The 18,071-nt window shown below is 44.3% G+C and overlaps 3 protein-coding genes and 1 long non-coding RNA gene across 4 annotated transcripts in view; 3 read left to right on the top strand and 1 right to left on the bottom strand.

Moving 5' to 3' along the window:
- LOC106814811 (anoctamin-8-like) overlaps positions 1-2,530 on the bottom strand; it is an 18,932-nt gene extending 16,402 nt beyond the window's left edge. The window contains exons 1-3 of the mRNA XM_014819163.1: positions 2,271-2,530; positions 1,632-1,735; positions 613-744 (exon numbers count right to left, since the gene is read on the bottom strand). Of these exons, the coding sequence (XP_014674649.1) occupies positions 613-744; positions 1,632-1,735; positions 2,271-2,530 (496 nt within the window). The remainder of the gene's footprint in view (positions 1-612; positions 745-1,631; positions 1,736-2,270) is intronic.
- A 625-nt stretch (positions 2,531-3,155) lies between these two features.
- On the top strand, positions 3,156-6,475 carry LOC106814817 (prefoldin subunit 1-like). The gene is made up of 4 exons (XM_014819176.1): positions 3,156-3,254; positions 4,336-4,502; positions 5,455-5,539; positions 6,005-6,475. Exons 1-4 carry the CDS (start codon positions 3,219-3,221, stop codon positions 6,086-6,088), a joined length of 372 nt encoding a protein of 123 aa, XP_014674662.1. The 5' UTR covers positions 3,156-3,218; the 3' UTR covers positions 6,089-6,475.
- A 1,718-nt stretch (positions 6,476-8,193) lies between these two features.
- On the top strand, positions 8,194-15,338 carry LOC106814815 (ankyrin-1-like). The gene is made up of 7 exons (XM_014819167.1): positions 8,194-8,654; positions 9,742-9,921; positions 10,748-10,890; positions 11,509-11,577; positions 12,321-12,452; positions 13,405-13,506; positions 15,014-15,338. Exons 1-7 carry the CDS (start codon positions 8,491-8,493, stop codon positions 15,214-15,216), a joined length of 993 nt encoding a protein of 330 aa, XP_014674653.1. The 5' UTR covers positions 8,194-8,490; the 3' UTR covers positions 15,217-15,338.
- Positions 15,339-16,724: 1,386 nt separating this feature from the next.
- Positions 16,725-18,071, top strand: part of LOC106814818 — a 2,944-nt gene continuing 1,597 nt past the window's right edge. The window contains exons 1-2 of the long non-coding RNA XR_001394668.1: positions 16,725-16,766; positions 17,040-17,124. This is a non-coding gene — a long non-coding RNA (uncharacterized LOC106814818). The remainder of the gene's footprint in view (positions 16,767-17,039; positions 17,125-18,071) is intronic.

The following is an 18,071-nucleotide window of genomic DNA, read 5'->3' as shown; positions in this document are numbered from 1 at the left end:
GTCGCGGAACGCGAGAACTGATGACGCCACGAAACACGAGAAGTGATGACATCACAGAACAGCGAGAAACGATGACGTCATGACTCACTGATGGCCTCACCATCGCGGAACGCGAGATCTGATGATGTCACCGAACACGAGAAGTGATGACATCACAGAACAGCGAGAAACGATGACGTCATGACTCACTGATGGCCTCACCATCGCGGAACGCGAGATCTGATGATGTCACCGAACACGAGAAGTGATGACATCGCTACTCGCCGATGGCCTCGCCGTCGCGGAACGCGAGAACTGATGACGCCACGAAACACGAGAAGTGATGACATCACAGAACAGCGACAAACGATGACGTCATGACTCACTGATGGCCTCACCATCGCGGAACGCGAGATCTGATGTCACCGAACACGAGACGTGATGACATCGCTACTCGCCGATGGCCTCGCCGTCGCGGAATGCGAGATCTAATGACGTCACGGAGCACGAGAAGCGATGACATCACGACTTACCGATGGCCTCGCCGTCGCGGAATGCGAGAAGCGATGACATCACTACTTACCGATGGCCTCGCCGTCGCGGAATGCGAGAAGCGATGACATCACTACTTACCGATGGCCTCGCCGTCGCGGAATGCGAGGTGTTTTAGCTCGTCGCCGTCGGTCGCACGCAGGTTGTAGATCATGTGCAGGATGATCGACTGCCGCTCCTGACTCGTGATGAATGAAGCCATGTCCTCCACACCTGCACAGGTACATCTCGTCAGCACAGGTACATCTCGTCAGCACGGGTACATCTCGTCAGCACAGGTACGTCGTCAGCACAGGTACATCTCGTCAGCACAGGTACATCTCGTCAGCACGGGTACATCTCGTCAGCACGGGTACATCTCGTCAGCACAGGTACATCTCGTCAGCACAGGTACGTTATCAGCACAGGTACGTCGTCAGCACAGGTACGTCGTCAGCACTGGTACGTCGTCAGCACAGGTATGTCGTCAGCACAGGTACGTCGTCAGCACGGGTACATCTCGTCAGCACAGGTACATCTCGTCAGCACAGGTACGTCTCGTCAGCACAGGTACGTCTCGTCAGCACAGGTACGTCGTCAGCACAGGTACGTCTCATCAGCACAGGTACGTCGTCAGCACAGGTACGTCACATCAGCACAGGTACATCGTCAGCACAGGTACGTCGTCAGCACAGGTACGTCTCATCAGCACAGGTACGTTGCGATCATGCACAAGTGTGGGAATGACATTGCTTGGGGTGGGGGGGGTAAATTAAATCTAGGTGGCAAAGCATGCACTGTTTCAATCTCCAATTGATTTTAATAGTAACTTATGCGATGTAATAATAATAATAATGATGATGACAATAATTTTAAAAATAACTTATTAAAGAATAATTTCAATCAGTTTTTTTCCCTATTGCTCTTTAAATTTTTTATTTTTTTCCTACTTTGACTGCCTCTCCAGCAAATAACACTGAACGTTCGTAAAACCACAGGAAGGGTACCGTAATTTAGTGCAATCACTACACTCTGATTTATTGAAACTACACTGAGATTGTGTAAGCGCGCCACGGGCGATTAAACAAATGGCACCGGGCAACCATGTAACAGATAGGTACCCTCGAATAACATCTGGTCTTGATAGGAGAATTCCTTGAGGCCTCCACCAAACTCGGGCTTTAGACGCTTTCGGATTCTTTGCACCTCCGCTCCCTTCAGAAGGCTGCAAAGCAAGCAATAACTCAACTCGTATTCCTGGTCAGAAATCAATAAAGCTACATGCTTGAATTACAGGATAAGATTACATAATGCTAGGTAATTTTAGATAATGCTGACAAATAGTTCCTAAAACACACACATAGACACACACAGGGGCGTAGCCAGGGGTGATTCCAGGCATTCCGGAATCCCCCTGGTTTGTATGAAAATAGCACATATCTGATACAGTATGTATATAAAAGTATGAAACGAACATTTTAACGAAGTTTTATTAGTATATAGTAGGTTTAGAATCCCCCCTCTTGGAAGGAATCCCCCCTCTTGGAAAGGCTGGCTATGCCCCTGACACAAACACACACTAACACACACACATGTATGTACACATACACACACACACACACTAACACACGAACGCACGCACACACAGACAAACACAAAATGCACCACGCCACACACGCACACACGCACGCACGCACACACACCCACACGCCCACCCCCACACTATCCCCCCACCCCCACCCCACCTCGCCCAAACCTACTTCTCGCTGTTCATCGTGAAGTAGAACGCAAACGCGCCCGTGTTGCCGTGGTGACGCACGTGCACGATGAGCTCGGGCGTGCGACAGCGGAGGCGTGCGAGAAGCCACATGAACGTGTGGTCCTCCGTGTCGAGCGGGAACGTAATCATCAGGTCACAGTCGCGTGTCGGCGTTGTGTGCAGCCACGCCGACGAGTGCTTGCTGTACTCGACAAACTTCTTCGCTTCGCTGAGCTGGTGCCGGAAGTACAGCGACTTCATGCCTGCGCGAGGAGGAGGAGGAGGAGGCGATCGTGGTTATTTAGTTGGGTTTAGTTGGGTTAGTCTTTTTTAAAGCATCACGATCTGGAAGAAGAAAAGGCTGAAAGAAGCAGCTAGAAGACGTAGAAGATGAAGAAAAGGAAGAAGAGGGAGGAGGAGGTGGAGAAGGAAGGGAAGAAGAAGAAGAAGAGGAGGAGGAAGAGAAGCCAGAAGGGGAAGGAGAAGAACTTGAAGATAATCATAATGATGAAAAATTATTAGGGCCAACACGCCGCGTAACAGCATTACTTACATAAAAAGCGCCTTGCAACGTGCGTGATAAACAATACATATACTGAAAGAGAAATTATTACTAGTAGTAGTACTATTATTGTTTATAATGCGTGGTCCAGCGTAGTTGCAGTGTGTAGTGTTGGTAGGGGTGCCAGAGTAGAGCAACTAAATTTACCTCGTCCTTCTATGTTAGTAGCACTGTCATCGTTTCTCCTCTGGCTATCCATCTCAGTGATACTAACTAATCATGCTTTTCGAAATCTATCTTAATCAGCTATTCCAGCTGTAAACTGACTTGAGAGTTTATATACAAATTAAGTTAAATTACACTTCACCACCTCAAAACATCAAATGATGAGATGAATGCTCAGTCGTTTGTTTATAAACAAGAGGACGTCCTTGTAGAAAATCAAAGATGGCAGGGCCTGTTGTGGATTTAGAATTAAGAAAGGTAATCTGTGGCTTTTTTGTCGTAATAAAGGATACATATGAGCAAGCACGCTGAGATTTAAAGCCATAAATCCTGTGCGGAAAATTTGACAAATACAGTTGCGAGTGTATGCTCCTAAAAAAACATAACTCCGACGCTAGTGCCGGGCAAGTTCCCCGCGTGCCCCGAGGCCGTGTACTGTCTGTCACCTGTGTGTCTAACCCGACCAGGCTGTGTGACTAACGTTAATATACATATATTCTAACCTTAGCAATACCGTTTTTTTCTTGGAGCTACTTTGTGTGGACAGTCACAGTGCTGAGTCAGTGTAGGCTTTTTTTAGCTGTAGGCCTACACATGTCAGGGTTCTCCCCAGGACTGAAATTCAAACAGGGGGAGGGGAGGGTAGGGGAGGGGGAGAAACTAGGGGGTCCGGGGGCCTGTATTTTTAACCGTACGACTAATTAATGCGTAAAACGCCACCACACCAACTAGACGGTATTTGGGTTCTTGTATATATAAGATAGCCGCAGTCGGTGTACAGTTTAGTGACAGGTTAAACTGTGCATTGTCAGGTTAACTTGTGTACTGTCTGCAGTGCATGCGTGGTACGGTAAAAATACATGCGTCCGGATGTCCTGGTCGAACGGCAATTCTTGACGATCGATTCCCCGCGGCTGGCAAACTTTTATTGTGGTGGAATTTAAAACGGGCGGAGTAATTTAAACTGGGCAAGCGCAAACGATCAAACAGGGGGGAGTTTTCCCAAACGGGGCGCGCGCGCCCCGTTTGCGCAACGTAGGGAGAACCCTGCATGTAACACAGTTACACCCAGTGTTACGCAGAGGGTGTCACACAGTGGTTGTGCGTTATCGTACACAGTTACACACTACTGCAGGCTCACTTCCAAAGGATTCACGCACAACATTACAGCAAGTTTGCAAATGCACGTGTCACTGTGTGATGTGACATGAATTTAGGCAAAAATGTACATCATTTTGCGACACATGTGTAGATGTGGAGGTAGCTTTTGCTATTGCTTTGCTATTGGACACCGCCGGTGCCGCTACAGTGCAGCAATTCTTTGCATTTTTCACTCCAGGCATTTCAGGAGCTGCAGATGAAAATGATTGAAACGACGCAGCGTCTAAAAATGTCGGACATTCAGGTGGAGCAATGCCGCAGACAGATTAACCATGCCAAACTCACCAATCGTGAAATCTCGGAAATTCCCACAGACACAAGAACGTACGAAAGTGTTGGTCGAATGTAAGTGATTCTATCAATGTCTTTGTCAGCTTAACCTAATCTACCTGTACTCAATATGCATGGCAGTACAAAATTTGAATAGCAACATTTGCAAAGCAAATAGTAGAATGCATAGCAAATATTTAGCAGTGTTGTTCTACTTATGGCATGTGGAAATTGGCATTTTTGGTGCATATATGTCACATGTTGGGCATTAAGATGAGGTATGATTGGCAGGCAACATGGATGTGCTCACGAAGGAAAATAAACTTCGAATAAAGTTTGTGAATTTCAAACATTTATTCACGGTAAAATATTTGCTGCTTTTGTTTAACAATGCCTATAAAGCAAATGAGTAGCAATGAACTATAACCAGTATTGAAATGCTATGAAAGTTGAATATATAATCCAGTATTGACCAAATATTTTATTAGGTCCATTGCTAGTAGCATTTGTATAGTAACTGTTGCAACATAATCTCGCATTTGGGTAGCACTACCCGAGATTGGCATCGCGTTTTGCGATGAAATACTGTTTTTTTTCATGCCATGGTGTGTGTAAAGAAGCCAGGACGTTTTCTTAGGGAATGCGAGTCAAATCACCACATTCATGTCATAGATCTAAAGCTATATCACCATGTTGTGAAGATTTATGGCAACAACATTCATTTTCAGGCATGGAGTTAGATTATTACTTCAAAAAACTTTCAAAGTCAACTTTATTGGGGGTAGATGTTAAAAATCGCATGTAGACCAATGCTAGTAAAAATGTTAAATTGCCCGTCAATGTGACACACCACCTTGTGAACTTCAATTGAAATGTTATGAGTGGGCATGGTGTATGTTAGGTTTGGATGGGTAATAGAAGTGAAGAGGTCATTCAAGCATGGATTCAGGTTTTTGAAATCATACCTGTATGTTTTGGTGCTTCTACTAAGTTTCAATAATATGTTTATTAGAGCGTTTTCTTCTAGGTTCATATTGACACCAGTTAATATAGTTCAGGATGACTTGCAATTGAAAATAAAATCACAGGAGGAAAAGATAAAAAACCTAGAGGTGAGATACAAGATGGTTCAATTGATTTTCTTTGTCACTGGTCATCGATAACTTGAACTTTTGAAAGCAACTGATAGATAATATGGTTGAGTGTGGGAGGTATATATCGAATAGTAGTCAAGTCTGTACCTCTAACGGTGCATTCTTGATTTTGAAAACTAGGTGCAAAAAGCATTGCATTTTTAAATTTGAATATATGTCTAAGCCTTTGATTTTTATGATGTTGAATTAGGATGTGCAAATGTTATACTAAATATGATTCAACTCTTACGGTGCTCCCGTATCTGTTTACATCATGAAATGTTTGTTTACATCGTAATTACATTTGTTACAATTGTTTTACATTTGTAAAACACGTAATGTTTACATCAAGAACTGGTGGAGCTGCCAGAATTCTTTATAGAAATATTTCCACCTGGTACCAGACACACTACATAATTCAATTGTTTCTCGTCTTTCTTTCAGAGCAATAAGTCATATTTGGAGAAGTGTATTAAAGAAAGTGAAGATAACCTACGAGAATTAATAGTCACCAAGAAGTCAAAATAGACTGAATTGTAAACTTATTTGGTTTTGCATAAGTTCAAATAAGTCTTGCAGTTTCAAAATCAGGACAGTGAACATTGATTGTCATTAACTTTACTATTTATGTGCTGCACATGCCAGTGTTGCATGTACATCATAATTTTGATGTTAAAAACTTCATATACAGCTCACAGTTTAGCAATTTATCAACAAAAGTTTGTCACTTAATTGTTAAAGAAGTTCACAGTAAGACTCAGAAAACTTTTTATGTTGTTTATTTTTGCTGCTGTGGTAACATTTATCAATTTCCTGTTTGCTTTCTTTAAAAGCGAAAATAATAAGCGATAAATCGGAATCTGTGTATTGAATTATCCGATCAATTTATTAATAAATTATGTGTTTCAAAAGTTATCATTTGTGTTAAATGTTATTCATAACATGGAAAGGTTTATAACTCAAATAATTTAGATTGGATTAAGGATCATTGCTTGTTTTGCCTTTCTAAACGTATTTACTGACTAATTCAAATAGAGTAGCTTTCCTCCAAAAGTATTTTATTATAATTATTGAAATACTCCATCATTGCTTTCCTACCTTTGCTCCTTGGATGTGACATTTTTACCATTATTGCATTAGATCTTGCAGTTGCTGAATCTCCCTGGAAATTTGTGAAGGCAGTAAATTGTTGCCTTTGCAGAGGTCAAGGTGCCTAAATCTAGGTTATCAAGTGTCCGAGTCATGGGAAATACAAAATTATGGCAGAAGGTCGGATGTTGACTCGCTCTCGGGCCCGAGCAAAGTCACAGATTTAAAGGCAAATACATGGTTCGCACAGTCTAAAAAGTCCTTGAATTTGAGGGGAGCTCTTGAAAAGTACTTGAATTTAGTAAATGTTAATTTTGTGCTTGAAAAGTCCTTGAATTTCATGAAATTATCCTTGAATTTTTAGAAAGAATCCGTGCCTGTAATAAAAAGAAATTTTGTACCATCAATAATGTTCAAACCTCAATAAAAATTGCGTTAAATGAGCTTAAAAAGCTATAGACATGATAGACAGTTAAATGATGATCACAAATTACAGTAAGTCGGTAAAATCAGTCAGTAAATAAAGGTATGTTGTAGAAGTGACAGTGTTTAGAAGGGTTTATTAATGTGATCCAGGTAAGTTTTAGAGGTGACAGTGATTAAGAATGGGGTTATTATTAAATTAATCCAGGTATGTTTTGTTCAACTTCTGTGTATGAATTTCGATAAAATGTCCGATAAAATGTTCTTAAATTTCGGATAAAATGTCCTTGAAAAGTCCTTAAAAAATTTTCCACTTCTGTATGAACCATGAAATAGCTCGAGAGTAGAACAGTGCACTGTCTTATCGGCAACGCAATCACAGATAGTATTCAAGAACCAATTCTCCGAAAAACTTGTAGCACTCCCAACTTCACACAGAGTTTGTGTCTGTACCGAAATGAAACTGTAGTCGATGTCGCTCTAAGAGATTTCGTGCCACTCTATGCTTAATTAATTGCCTATCAATCTACTGTAGGAATTAGCACCAATACTGTGAGAGTTAGTCAGGCGCATTCTGCTAACATTAGTATTTGTCCAACGAGATGAGAAGTGACACCTATGCACGCGCGTATCAGCTACACCCGGACGACTGCAGACACGATAACGCTTGCCAAAGCAAATATGTGCATTCTCCCCCCGCCCCCTTTCCCCACATCACCGCTCCCTTCACACACCGTTCAGCGTAGATTATCACAGGTTGTTGCAGCGCGGCAGGTACATACCGCAGTCTATCGGCGGGGCGACGATCGCCACCCAGTACTAAGTCCAGTCACGTTCAGTCGGGACAGTAGCTGCTAAACAGTGCACGCGCGCCGCAGCCGCCCCCCGTTCTGCTGCGTGTCGTTAAAGCAGTCACGCGCTAACGTGCCGTTCCTGCGAAAGTGACTACCGGTGTGTTTGAGCGAGTGACTACCTCCATGCGGCGGTGTACTACCTACGCCTAGTGGTCGACAGTGCTGCAGACATCGTGATTCTAGCCGATCGTAGGTGACGTCTTTTGAGCGAGGCGGTCGGAGCGATATCTGGTGAGATATCCGGTGAGAGATCTGATGAGATAGCTGGTGTGAGAGATCCGGTGAGAGATCCAGAGCGAGATACTGAGAGAGATCTAGAGCAAGATCCGGTGAGAGATCAGCAGTGTGAGCTCCAGTGCGAGATCCGGTGAGAGATCCGGCGAGAGATCAGGAGTGTGAACTCCAGCGAGATCCTGAGTGAGATCCGGTGAGAGATCTAGAGCGAAATCCGGTGGTGCGGCGTCGCGCCCGATAGCCGGTCGTCGCTCGACGCCATCGTCGTCTTTGACCTTCGTCCGACCGTGAACGCTTGTCTGCGTCCTTTCCGGGGTGCGGGTCGTCGCGATGGCCTTCCCGCTGCACAAGGCGGCATTCGAGGGGGACCTCAGGAATATCGTGCAGCTCGCGGAGGTGGAGAGGAAGACAGGGGAGACACTGCCGCTACTCAACAATTCGCAGAACACGCCGCTGCACTCGGCCGCCAGGAGCGGGAATGCGGACGTGATCACGTAAGTATCCTCTTAGATTATTACCTCCGCCAAGGGGTTGGCAGGAGGTTATGTTTTCACCGGCGTGTGTTGGTTTGTGGGTTTGTGCGTTTCTTTGTTTGTGTACAGCCTAACTAAAAAAGTTATGGACGGATTGTCATAACATTTTCATGATAGGTCAGAAATGGGCTAACTTAGAATTGATTAGATTTTGGTGGTGATCCGGATTCAATTAATTAATTAATTAATTAAATTTTCAGGAGGTCAGAAATGGGGTAACTTAGAATTGATTACATTTTGGTGGTGATCCGCATCCAATTAATTAATAAATTTTCAGGATAGGTCAGAAATGGGGTAACTTAGAATTGATTACATTTTCGTCATGATCTGGATCCAATTAATTAATAAAAATTTTCACAGTCAGAGCTGCCTTGGCTGAGGTCTGCGCTCTCCGAGTGCTCTAGTTATTAAATAGATTAATGCCCGAAAATTATAGATGAACACCGGTGCCTGCTTACACATTTGTAATGTTAATATAATTCTATAATTATAGATTTGTTTATGGTATTACCAGCATACGTAATATTAATGTAATACTATAATACATAATTATGTATTATGTGTTGAAAATACATAATACATAATTATGTATTATGTGTTATAGACTTGTTTATGGTATTACCAGCATTCGTGATGCTAATGTCTCTGTGGTTGTATTCTGCCGTATTGCGCGGTTTTACTACCACGTTTCCTTATTATACTTCTGATAATGCGTAATGGGAATATAAAAGCTGCAGAGTGGATTTGAGGCGGCATAGAGAGGCAATATTTGAGCACTGCAGTTGCTAGGAGGCTCTGATAGATAGTCATGTTTGTATTTGCTAAAGGCAGCGTTATAATGTTCTCTCGGACAGTGATTAATACAGGAGCTGTGTACACGTATAACCCGCGCACGAACATTTGTGTACATTGTTCGCATGCACATACTCGCATTTTACATGCATTCCTGCTTTTCTAACACTTCTATTCGGCTGCAGTGCATCTACCAGAATGTACGCTCGCTTAAAATTAAAACCCCCATCAAATTTCACGATCGCATCTGCTGCAGATGGTTCCTTAAGTCGTATGATAGAATCGACCCGTACCAGAAGAATGTTCAGAAGGAGACGTGCGCCCACATCGCAGCGACCTATGGTCACATTGACGCCCTGAAGGTTATCATCGTCTACGTAGAACACAGGGAGCGGTTGAACACTCCGGAGAATGCTATCTCGTACGAGCCAGACGCGTGAGTGTCAAACTTTGTTTATTTTATCAATCTCTCGCAGTTCGCTCTCTTCGTATTCTGGCTGTCTTTCCCTTCCGCCCAGTTTTGTGCTGTTTCGTCGTTGTCCTATTCGTTCTTCCTACCTCTGACTCCGTGTGCTGCCTTTCATCTCTTCCTACTTTTTTTCTCACTCTCATCTCTATTTTGCACTCGGTCAGCTGTCTGCTCACTCTCACTTCCCCTTTCTTTCCTCCATCCTTTCTCTTTCTTTCCCCCTCTTTCTGTTTGTCTGTCTGTCTGTCTCGCTCTTTCTTTCTCACTTTATCTCACTTTCTGTCTGTCGCTCTTTCTCTTCCTTGCTTTGTATTTATTGCATAACCAGCTAATCCTGATATCAAATGACATGCACTAAACTATGTAAATATGTCTCATCTACTGGCATTACAAAACTAACTGTGCAGTTCTGAGTTCGGTTAGAACTGTACTTTCTGTACAGTTACGTTCTGCAATAGCTCGCCCAAAACTTTACGTACAATGTTACATTCAACAGTGTGTACATATTGGCTTGTGTATACTGTGCAAATAATGTTGGCAAGCGTATGGTATGCAAATTTACGTTTTGGTATGCAGTCGCCCGATCCGTAGAACATGCACTTCAGACATGCTCAACTGTGTACCCAGCCTAGAATGTTCCACAATGTTTAAAACCCATTTAAAGTGTGGCGTCATTTCAAGAAAAGATTTCTTGCTACTTAGCGGTAATTCCCCCGTTTGTTCTTCATCGTTCAATATCATAGATTATAGCATCGAATAGCATTGTAGTAATATACGAATTGATGTGTTACAGCTATGGCAACAGCATTCTTCACCGAGCTATTATGGGAAAGCAGACAGAGGTTGCAGCGTGGATCATCGGTCAATACTCAAACGAGATGTTGTGGTTGAAGAACACAGATGGCGCCACTGCTCTTCACGTAGCTGCTGGAATCGGTATTAGAACGTTATGTGCATGTATGTTTGGAAACACCATAGAAATAATATACCAGATAGACTAGAAGTCTGATTTGTAGTTCAGCGTTCTAGTGTCTCTATATATTTCTGTGGGAAACACAAAGCACACTCAAAATTGCACCCAAAATTGCACAAAAGACCTACCTCCCACGACTAAAAGGAATGGTAAATGGTATTGCTATAAAAAAAGTAACGCAGTGGCTGGAGGTACGGTAGCCGTCGGTCGTTCAAGCCCCTTTTTTGCGTTAGGGTTAGGGTTAGGATTAGGGTTAGGGTTAGGTTTAGGGTTATGGTTAGGGTTAGGTTTAGGGTTAGGGTTAGGGTTCTTGCTCATCTAAACTCTCAAATCGTGAATTTATTTCCCAAGGCGTTATTTCGAAATCTAGCGCCACCGCCGCCATCTTTGTCTCGTTAAGTATGAAAGCGAATGGACTCCCGTACCCGTAGCCTCGAGACATTAAGATACGGCTACCGTACCCGTAGCCACTGCCAAAAAGTAAACACTTGGTATTGTAATTGAGTATTCTTACTGTCAAAGTTGGACATTTTGTCACGAAAAAAAGGCATTTCTAAAAACACCATTATGGAATGTTTCAGGAGATGTTTCCATTGTGAAGCAGATTACCACACAGACAAAAGAGCTCACCAGTTCCAAGGATCACCAAGGTGATGTGTAGCATTAGTCGTCAGGGTCGGTTCACTCGTATGTACAGACCAGACTACGGAACGCATGTACCCTCAGATTTAGTATCGCAAACATTAAAGGAACAGGGTCTGAGATTTACAGGTGCCAGGAGGAGTACATGTGGGAGTTTCAACCGATTTACCATACGTGTAAAAACTGTTTATCCATGCCCTCCAACCGTTCCTAAATGTAGCAACATGTGTTGTTAGCTGCCAGTTTATATGGTTCACTGTCAGAGCCTGTCAATCAGTAGTGGGGGCAGGGTTCAGTCCCAACATGAGAGTGACTGAGAGCACCTGTAAATGCTAGATCTCACTCCTTTAAATGGACAGAGATCAGCATTCGGCATTCTCAGGCAGTCCTAATTTATGATAATTCCATGTCCGAGAATGATTGACAATGAATGCCGGTTTCGACCAGCATCTTTTAGCGCATGTTGTTAGCTGTATTTATCGACGCTTCGCCAGCCCACACACGTACGGTCCCTAATCGTTTTTGCGCATATGATAATACTGGCTCGTGTGTATCGACAGACAATTTCGTCCTGAAAAGGAGGTATATGCAAGTGTGACTGGAAATGTGTTCGTTGCTCAATTGCGACCACCGCTTATTTACTATGTACTCGTGGTTCCCCACCTATTCTGATAGGGCAGGAACCGCTGTACTTTCATACTTGGTCGTTCTGCAGGCGGTTGCCTAACGCGTTGCGTTGTGTGAATTCCAGCTGCTACGCCCGTGTTCTATGCCGCCTCCTATGGCAAGCTGGACTGCGTGCAGTACCTCGCCGAGAACGGACTGACGGGCGTCGAGACGACGAACATCAAGGGAGAGAACCCGCTGCACGTAGCCGCGCAAGGTATCGCGTGTCCACCGCGTCAGAGACGCTTAGATTTATTCTCGAGGATTGAAAAAGAAGGCCAGGGTCGATGCACTTAATATTAAGCATCTAAGTCTAGGGATCCCGGATCTGCAGTTGATGTAAGATGATGGCTGTTCTTTGTGCACCGTGGTTCCGGTACACGATAAATAATGAGAGAATCTGCGGTCGGTGCGACCTCCCTCCGCCTTCCTGGAATCGACACCCCGAGAGAAATGACTCACCGCTGTGTTGCGCGAGCTTTTTCGGAGATATTCGCGTTATTAAAATATTTGTTAACTTTACTTATTGTTTGCTCAATTGGTTACTCACTACAGGCAAAAAAATTTGCCGCGTGAAGCGCTGAAATGTTATGTGTGTGCTGGGTACTTTTTGCCCGAATCCAACTGGGGGAGCGTATAGCATCTCCCTTAATCCGCATCGCTACTTGTTTCTGTCCTCTGCCCCCTCGCTGGCTCATTCATGTATTAACGAGACTTAGGACTTCCTGTTTGAGGTAAAGGGTGACATGTAGATTGTGAGGTAGAGCTAGATTGTGTAAATATAGGAGCCGCGATTATGATTATGAGATGTATACAAGTCCGTGGGCGGCCGATGCACCTAATATTAAACATCTGAGTCTAGTGATCACGTATCTTTCTACAGTCGATATGAGACGATGGCGTGACGTTCCTTGTGCACTTTGGTTCCGGCTCACAATAAATGCTATCACCAACATCATCATCGAAAACATATCGTCAACGTCGTATGTCGACAGAAATTGTGAGAGTGGTTTATCGCGAGGCAACGAACGAAAATAGCAAAACTCTGCGACAAATTAAGAGTGGTTTAAAAAAGTATATTACGCCGTGGTGACAACAATCGACATGTTGGTGACATCACAAAGTTCGCGTCTGCAAACTAGCGCGTTATATGGTGGACGTCTTTGCAGGTGGTCACATTCGGACGGTGGAATATCTGGAGACGAAGATGAAATCTGGCTGCTGGCTAAAGCAGACGAGATCTGGCGCCACACCTCTTCACCTTGCTGCGGGTGAGCATGAGAATGACTCTGGCCTGTTACGCTTATAGCTGAGTTAGCTCCTACGCTTAGAGCTGAGTTAGCTCCTGTCCCTGTGTGGGAGAAGCCTTGAGTTAGCTCCTGCCCCTGTGTGGGAGAAGCCTTGAGTTAGCTCTTGTCCTTGCGTGGGAGAAGCTTTGAGTTAGCTCCTGTCCCTGTGTGGGAGAAGCCTTGAGTTAGCTCCTGCCCCTGTCGCTGAGTTAGCTCCTGTCCCTGTGTGGGAGAAGCCTTGAGTTAGCTCCTGTCCCTGTGTGGGAGAAGCCTTGAGTTAGCTCCTGTCCCTGTGTGGGAGAAGCCTTGAGTTAGCTCCTACGCTTAGCGCTGAGTTAGCTCCTGTCCCTGTGTGGGAGAAGCCTTGAGTTAGCTCCTACGCTTAACGCTGAGTCAGCCTCTGTCCCTGTGTGGGATAAGCCTTGAGTTAGCTTCTACGCTTAACGCTGAGTCAGCTCCTGTCCCTGTGTGGGATAAGCCTTGAGTTAACTCATGTCCCTGTGTGGGAGAAGCCTTGAGTTAGCTCCTATGCTTAGCGCTGAGTTAGCTCCTGTCCCTGTGTGGGAGCGGCTAAGCTGATGAGAGCTGTTATCGTCCTGATAAGCATTCGTCACTGGTTACGTGACTCATGGAGCGTTTGCGTAATGAGAGAGGGAGATTTGTTAGGGCGACTGAAAGAATGTTCATGATACGAGATTGCAAGCAGTGCAGATCAGTTAAGACACGAGCAAACATGAATGCTGTACGTGGTGTACGAATAGAAGTAGTCGTTATCAGTACATCTTAAGTCGTTCTGTACACCAATTTGCCTTTCCGATATTTGTTATTACCACGCCCATTAGATTGTATATATTACATTCAAATGTAAAGGCGTGGTTATGAAGGACATTCCCAGTTTACTATACAGCCAAAAACGTCGTTTTTGGACGGTTTTCGTTGGCTTCGTAAAAGATGGTTTTAGTCAGCTCAGCGATAGTACTTTCACACTAGTCCGACGTGAGTGGAGTGAGTATAATAAATGGGGTGATGGCTTTACAGAATTAGAGGAACCTGGTTAAGACTACAAGAAGTCGAGGCTAGTAGTTCTTTGCTGATCTTGCTGGCATCTAACAATAAGCTAGTTGCATCGACATGCGTCGCTTCAAAAGTCGAGTCCAGCAACACTTTAGACTCGCGATTCCACAACCATTCGTTATGCTTCCTGACAATAACACCCCCACCTCACCTCCTTTCAAACTTTAAAAGTTGAGTTCAGCAACATGTTAGACTCTCTATCAAAACCCATGAAACTATTCGTGATGCTTCTGACAACACCCCACTCCCCCACCACACCCCCACCCTGCCCTACCCCTCACTCCCACCCCACCCTACCTAACACCCCCACTCTGCCCTACCTCCCACCCCGTCCTACCCCCAACCCCACCCTACCACCCCTCCGATCGCTAGTCAACAACACCTTCGCTCACCTCTGACATTTCACCTCGGCCAGCGACGAATCAGGACGTCGTCGTCGATCATTGTCTGCAGAGGAAGGACGCGGCGAAGGTCAAGAACGCCGTCGACAAGAACCAGAACAGCGCGAGCCACGTCGCAGCTGAGCTGGAGAGCCTCGAGAGCTTCCGGCTCCTCGTCCTGTCCGGCGCAGTGATAGCGAAGAAGAACAAGGCAAGGACAAGGCATTCGTTCTTATAAGATAAGATATTCGCTCTTAAGGTCTTCTCTTAAGGTCCGATCTTTAATGTAAGGTTCGATAAGAGCTTCAGGCTGCTCGTCCTGTCCGGCGCAGTGATAGCGAAGAAGAACAAGGCAAGGACAAGGCATTCGTTCTTATAAGATAAGATATTCGCTCTTAAGGTCTTCTCTTAAGGTCCGATCTTTAATATAAGTCCGATAAGAGCTTCCGGCTGGTCGTCCTGTCCGGTGCCGCGATAGCAAAGAAAAGCAAGGCAAGCGAGAATGAGGCAGGGATAGGAGAGAGGGAGGCCCAGGAGATATGGCAGTGACACTCGATGGGGGTGGGGGGACACCTATAGATAGACTATGGGAGGGAGGCAGCAGATAAGGTCTGATCTTAGGACTCAGGAGAGCCTGAAGAGCTTCCGGCTCCTCGTTCTGTCCGGCGCAGCGAGCGCGAAGAAAAACAAGGCAAGGACGAGGCAGGGATAGGAGGGAGGGAGGCAGTAAATGAGGGTGAAGCGGGAGGGCTGGGGAGGGGGTAGGGGGCGGGAGGGCTGGGGCGGGGGTAGGGAGCGGGGATAGGAGGGAGGGAGGCAGTAGATGAGGGCAGAGTGGGAGGGAGGCAGTAGATGAGGGCAGAGTGGGAGGGAGGCAGTAGATGAGGGGTGGAGCTGGAGGGGGGGGGTAGGGGAAGGGATCACTCGGGAAGATATGGCAGTCACACTCGGTTTAGGGTGTAAGGGGGATAGGGCAGACCCACGGGTTACAGGAGGGGGTATCAGATGAGAGCAGAGTGGGAGGTGGGTAGGGGGGTCTCCAACCGCAGATTTTGTTTTAAAATTTGTAGGATGCGATTCTGATTTCGATTGCGTATTTTTGATTTCGAATTGCGCTGTTCTGTTTCGACTGAGATAAATTTTTGTTGCGGGAATATCGGGCATGCAGTCACGAAAGTGGGATGGGGTCGTTAGGTCGTCGGCGACTGCTCTTGACTCTCTTAATTCACCCCCTGTTAATTGGGGATTAATTGGATATTTATTTTGGAGTATTTTTATGGTGGATCAGAAGTGATGGAAGCCGGTAATCGTGGGCAATATATGTATGTAATTCCATTCTAAATTTGTAATACATGATTTCATATAGATTCATAACTGTGTTATTAATAGCTGTGTCTTTAGCCTATTAACATTTTGCTCTGCAGAGAGGCAAAACTGCTAGGGATATTGCATATGCGAAACCCAAGCTGGAGCCCTTCATCAGAGAATTTGACAAAAGAAACCCATCCCAGGGCAAGTGGAAAGATTCTAAGGCTAAAAAAAATAGTCTCATTGTAATGGCTGTGATGAACTAAAGCATTTTATAACTTATTACTCATTTAGTACAATTCTAAAGTCATTTTAGTTTGTCGTATGTGTTCATAGTTATCAATTTGGAAAACGTTTCTCATTGTTGTAACGTCTCTCTGTAAATATCATGAACATTTATCATGTCTTTTTAAAATGTTAGTATTTCTGTTTTTGTAGGCTCCAGGAAAACGAGCAGCAGGCCAGAGAGTGTAGCGAGTGGTAAGTTCTACTACTACATTTTATGATCTATAGTCACGCAAAGTGATTTGTACTGATCTATATCCAGATACTTTGTCGCACACTAATTCCACCTACTGTTGCATCCACACTAAAATATGTCCGGTATGGTGTTCATGTGCTATGAAGGATTGTTTAAATTAGTTTATTGTATGATATAGTTATTAGTAAATATAGTTTGGTGGTTTTCATTTACGTGTAGCTACTACATATAGCAATGACTACGTGTGTAATATGTATACGTGTTTATTACAGGTACCTCTTACTCTTACACAGGACAACCTCCTAAGAGTCGCCAACTAGAGTCACAGGAGGAATGGCAAACACACATCGTTAGACAGTACGTTTATGCTTGAATTATATTCAATGATAAAAATATATGATTTTATCGTCATGCTGTGTAGATTTTGGGTACAACTCAATTTCTTTCCTTCATAGACATATAATCTGTCTCAGGACGTTTTCGAAATGGTAGAACTGAAGCCACTATTTCATCAAATGCTCGCTGGCCCGGCAAATCTTGGATGTATAAACCAGCATGCATTCTTTGGATACAACTTGAGTTCATTTTCAAATTATATTGATTAATTCACGAGGAATCGAAATATCTAGTTTACGAAAAAGAACAAAAATTAAATTTATAATTCTATACTAGTTTTAATAACGTAATACAATAGATCGCACTTGAAAAAAAGCATCGTCGTCACGATCAAACCTTTAGTGTATAAACCAGCTTTGGATACAACTTGATTGAGTTCATTTTCACATTATATCGATTAAGGTTCACGAGGAATCAAAATATCTAGGTTTTCACACTCGTAGAATAAAATCATTTGATATAACATCACTCAATCGATCGCCATCGCGATGAAACGTGCCGACAAACGTCAAACACTCGTCGTTGCAGACACCTAGCGGAAAATTTTGTACGAAATTTTAAAATCTTTTTATAATCAATTTTTAGCTCATCTGACATAGTCAGATGCAGCTTGTAGAATCGCATGAGCGTGCGTCCGTGTGTTCGTTCGTGCGTCCGTCCGTTCGTCAACAGTTGGGCACAAATCTCGTACGGTCACGATATTTGGGACGTGGGGGAGTAATCCGAAAACGAGTTGGGATGTCGAAGCTGGGGGTCAAAGGTCAAAGGTCATGAGGTGTAAAAGAAGGGGGAACATTCCCTACTTAACTAAAGGTATAGGGAGGAAATGCAGAATGGCGGCACAAATCTAAACGGCTCGACCTAGGCTCGTGATAGTCGGTGTATAGCATCATGGTAGGAAAAGCCAT

Source organism: Priapulus caudatus, unplaced genomic scaffold (genome assembly GCF_000485595.1).
Source record: "Priapulus caudatus unplaced genomic scaffold, Priapulus_caudatus-5.0.1 Scaffold983, whole genome shotgun sequence".
NCBI classification, from domain to species: Eukaryota; Metazoa; Priapulida; class Priapulimorpha; order Priapulimorphida; family Priapulidae; genus Priapulus; species Priapulus caudatus.
Note: the sequence above shows the minus strand (reverse complement) of the source record. Positions and strands in the feature narration are given on the sequence as shown.

Coding starts and splice junctions, on each gene's coding strand:
- LOC106814815 (XM_014819167.1), top strand. CDS start 8,491: ATGGCCTTCCCGCTGCACAAGGCGGCATTCGAGGGGGACCTCAGGAAT. Junction 11,578..12,320: donor CAGTTCCAAGGATCACCAAG/GTGATGTGTAGC, acceptor TGTGAATTCCAG/CTGCTACGCCCGTGTTCTAT. Junction 13,507..15,013: donor ACCTCTTCACCTTGCTGCGG/GTGAGCATGAGA, acceptor CACCTCGGCCAG/CGACGAATCAGGACGTCGTC.
- LOC106814817 (XM_014819176.1), top strand. CDS start 3,219: ATGGCAGGGCCTGTTGTGGATTTAGAATTAAGAAAG. Junction 4,503..5,454: donor TACGAAAGTGTTGGTCGAAT/GTAAGTGATTCT, acceptor GTTTTCTTCTAG/GTTCATATTGACACCAGTTA. Junction 5,540..6,004: donor AAAAGATAAAAAACCTAGAG/GTGAGATACAAG, acceptor TCTTTCTTTCAG/AGCAATAAGTCATATTTGGA.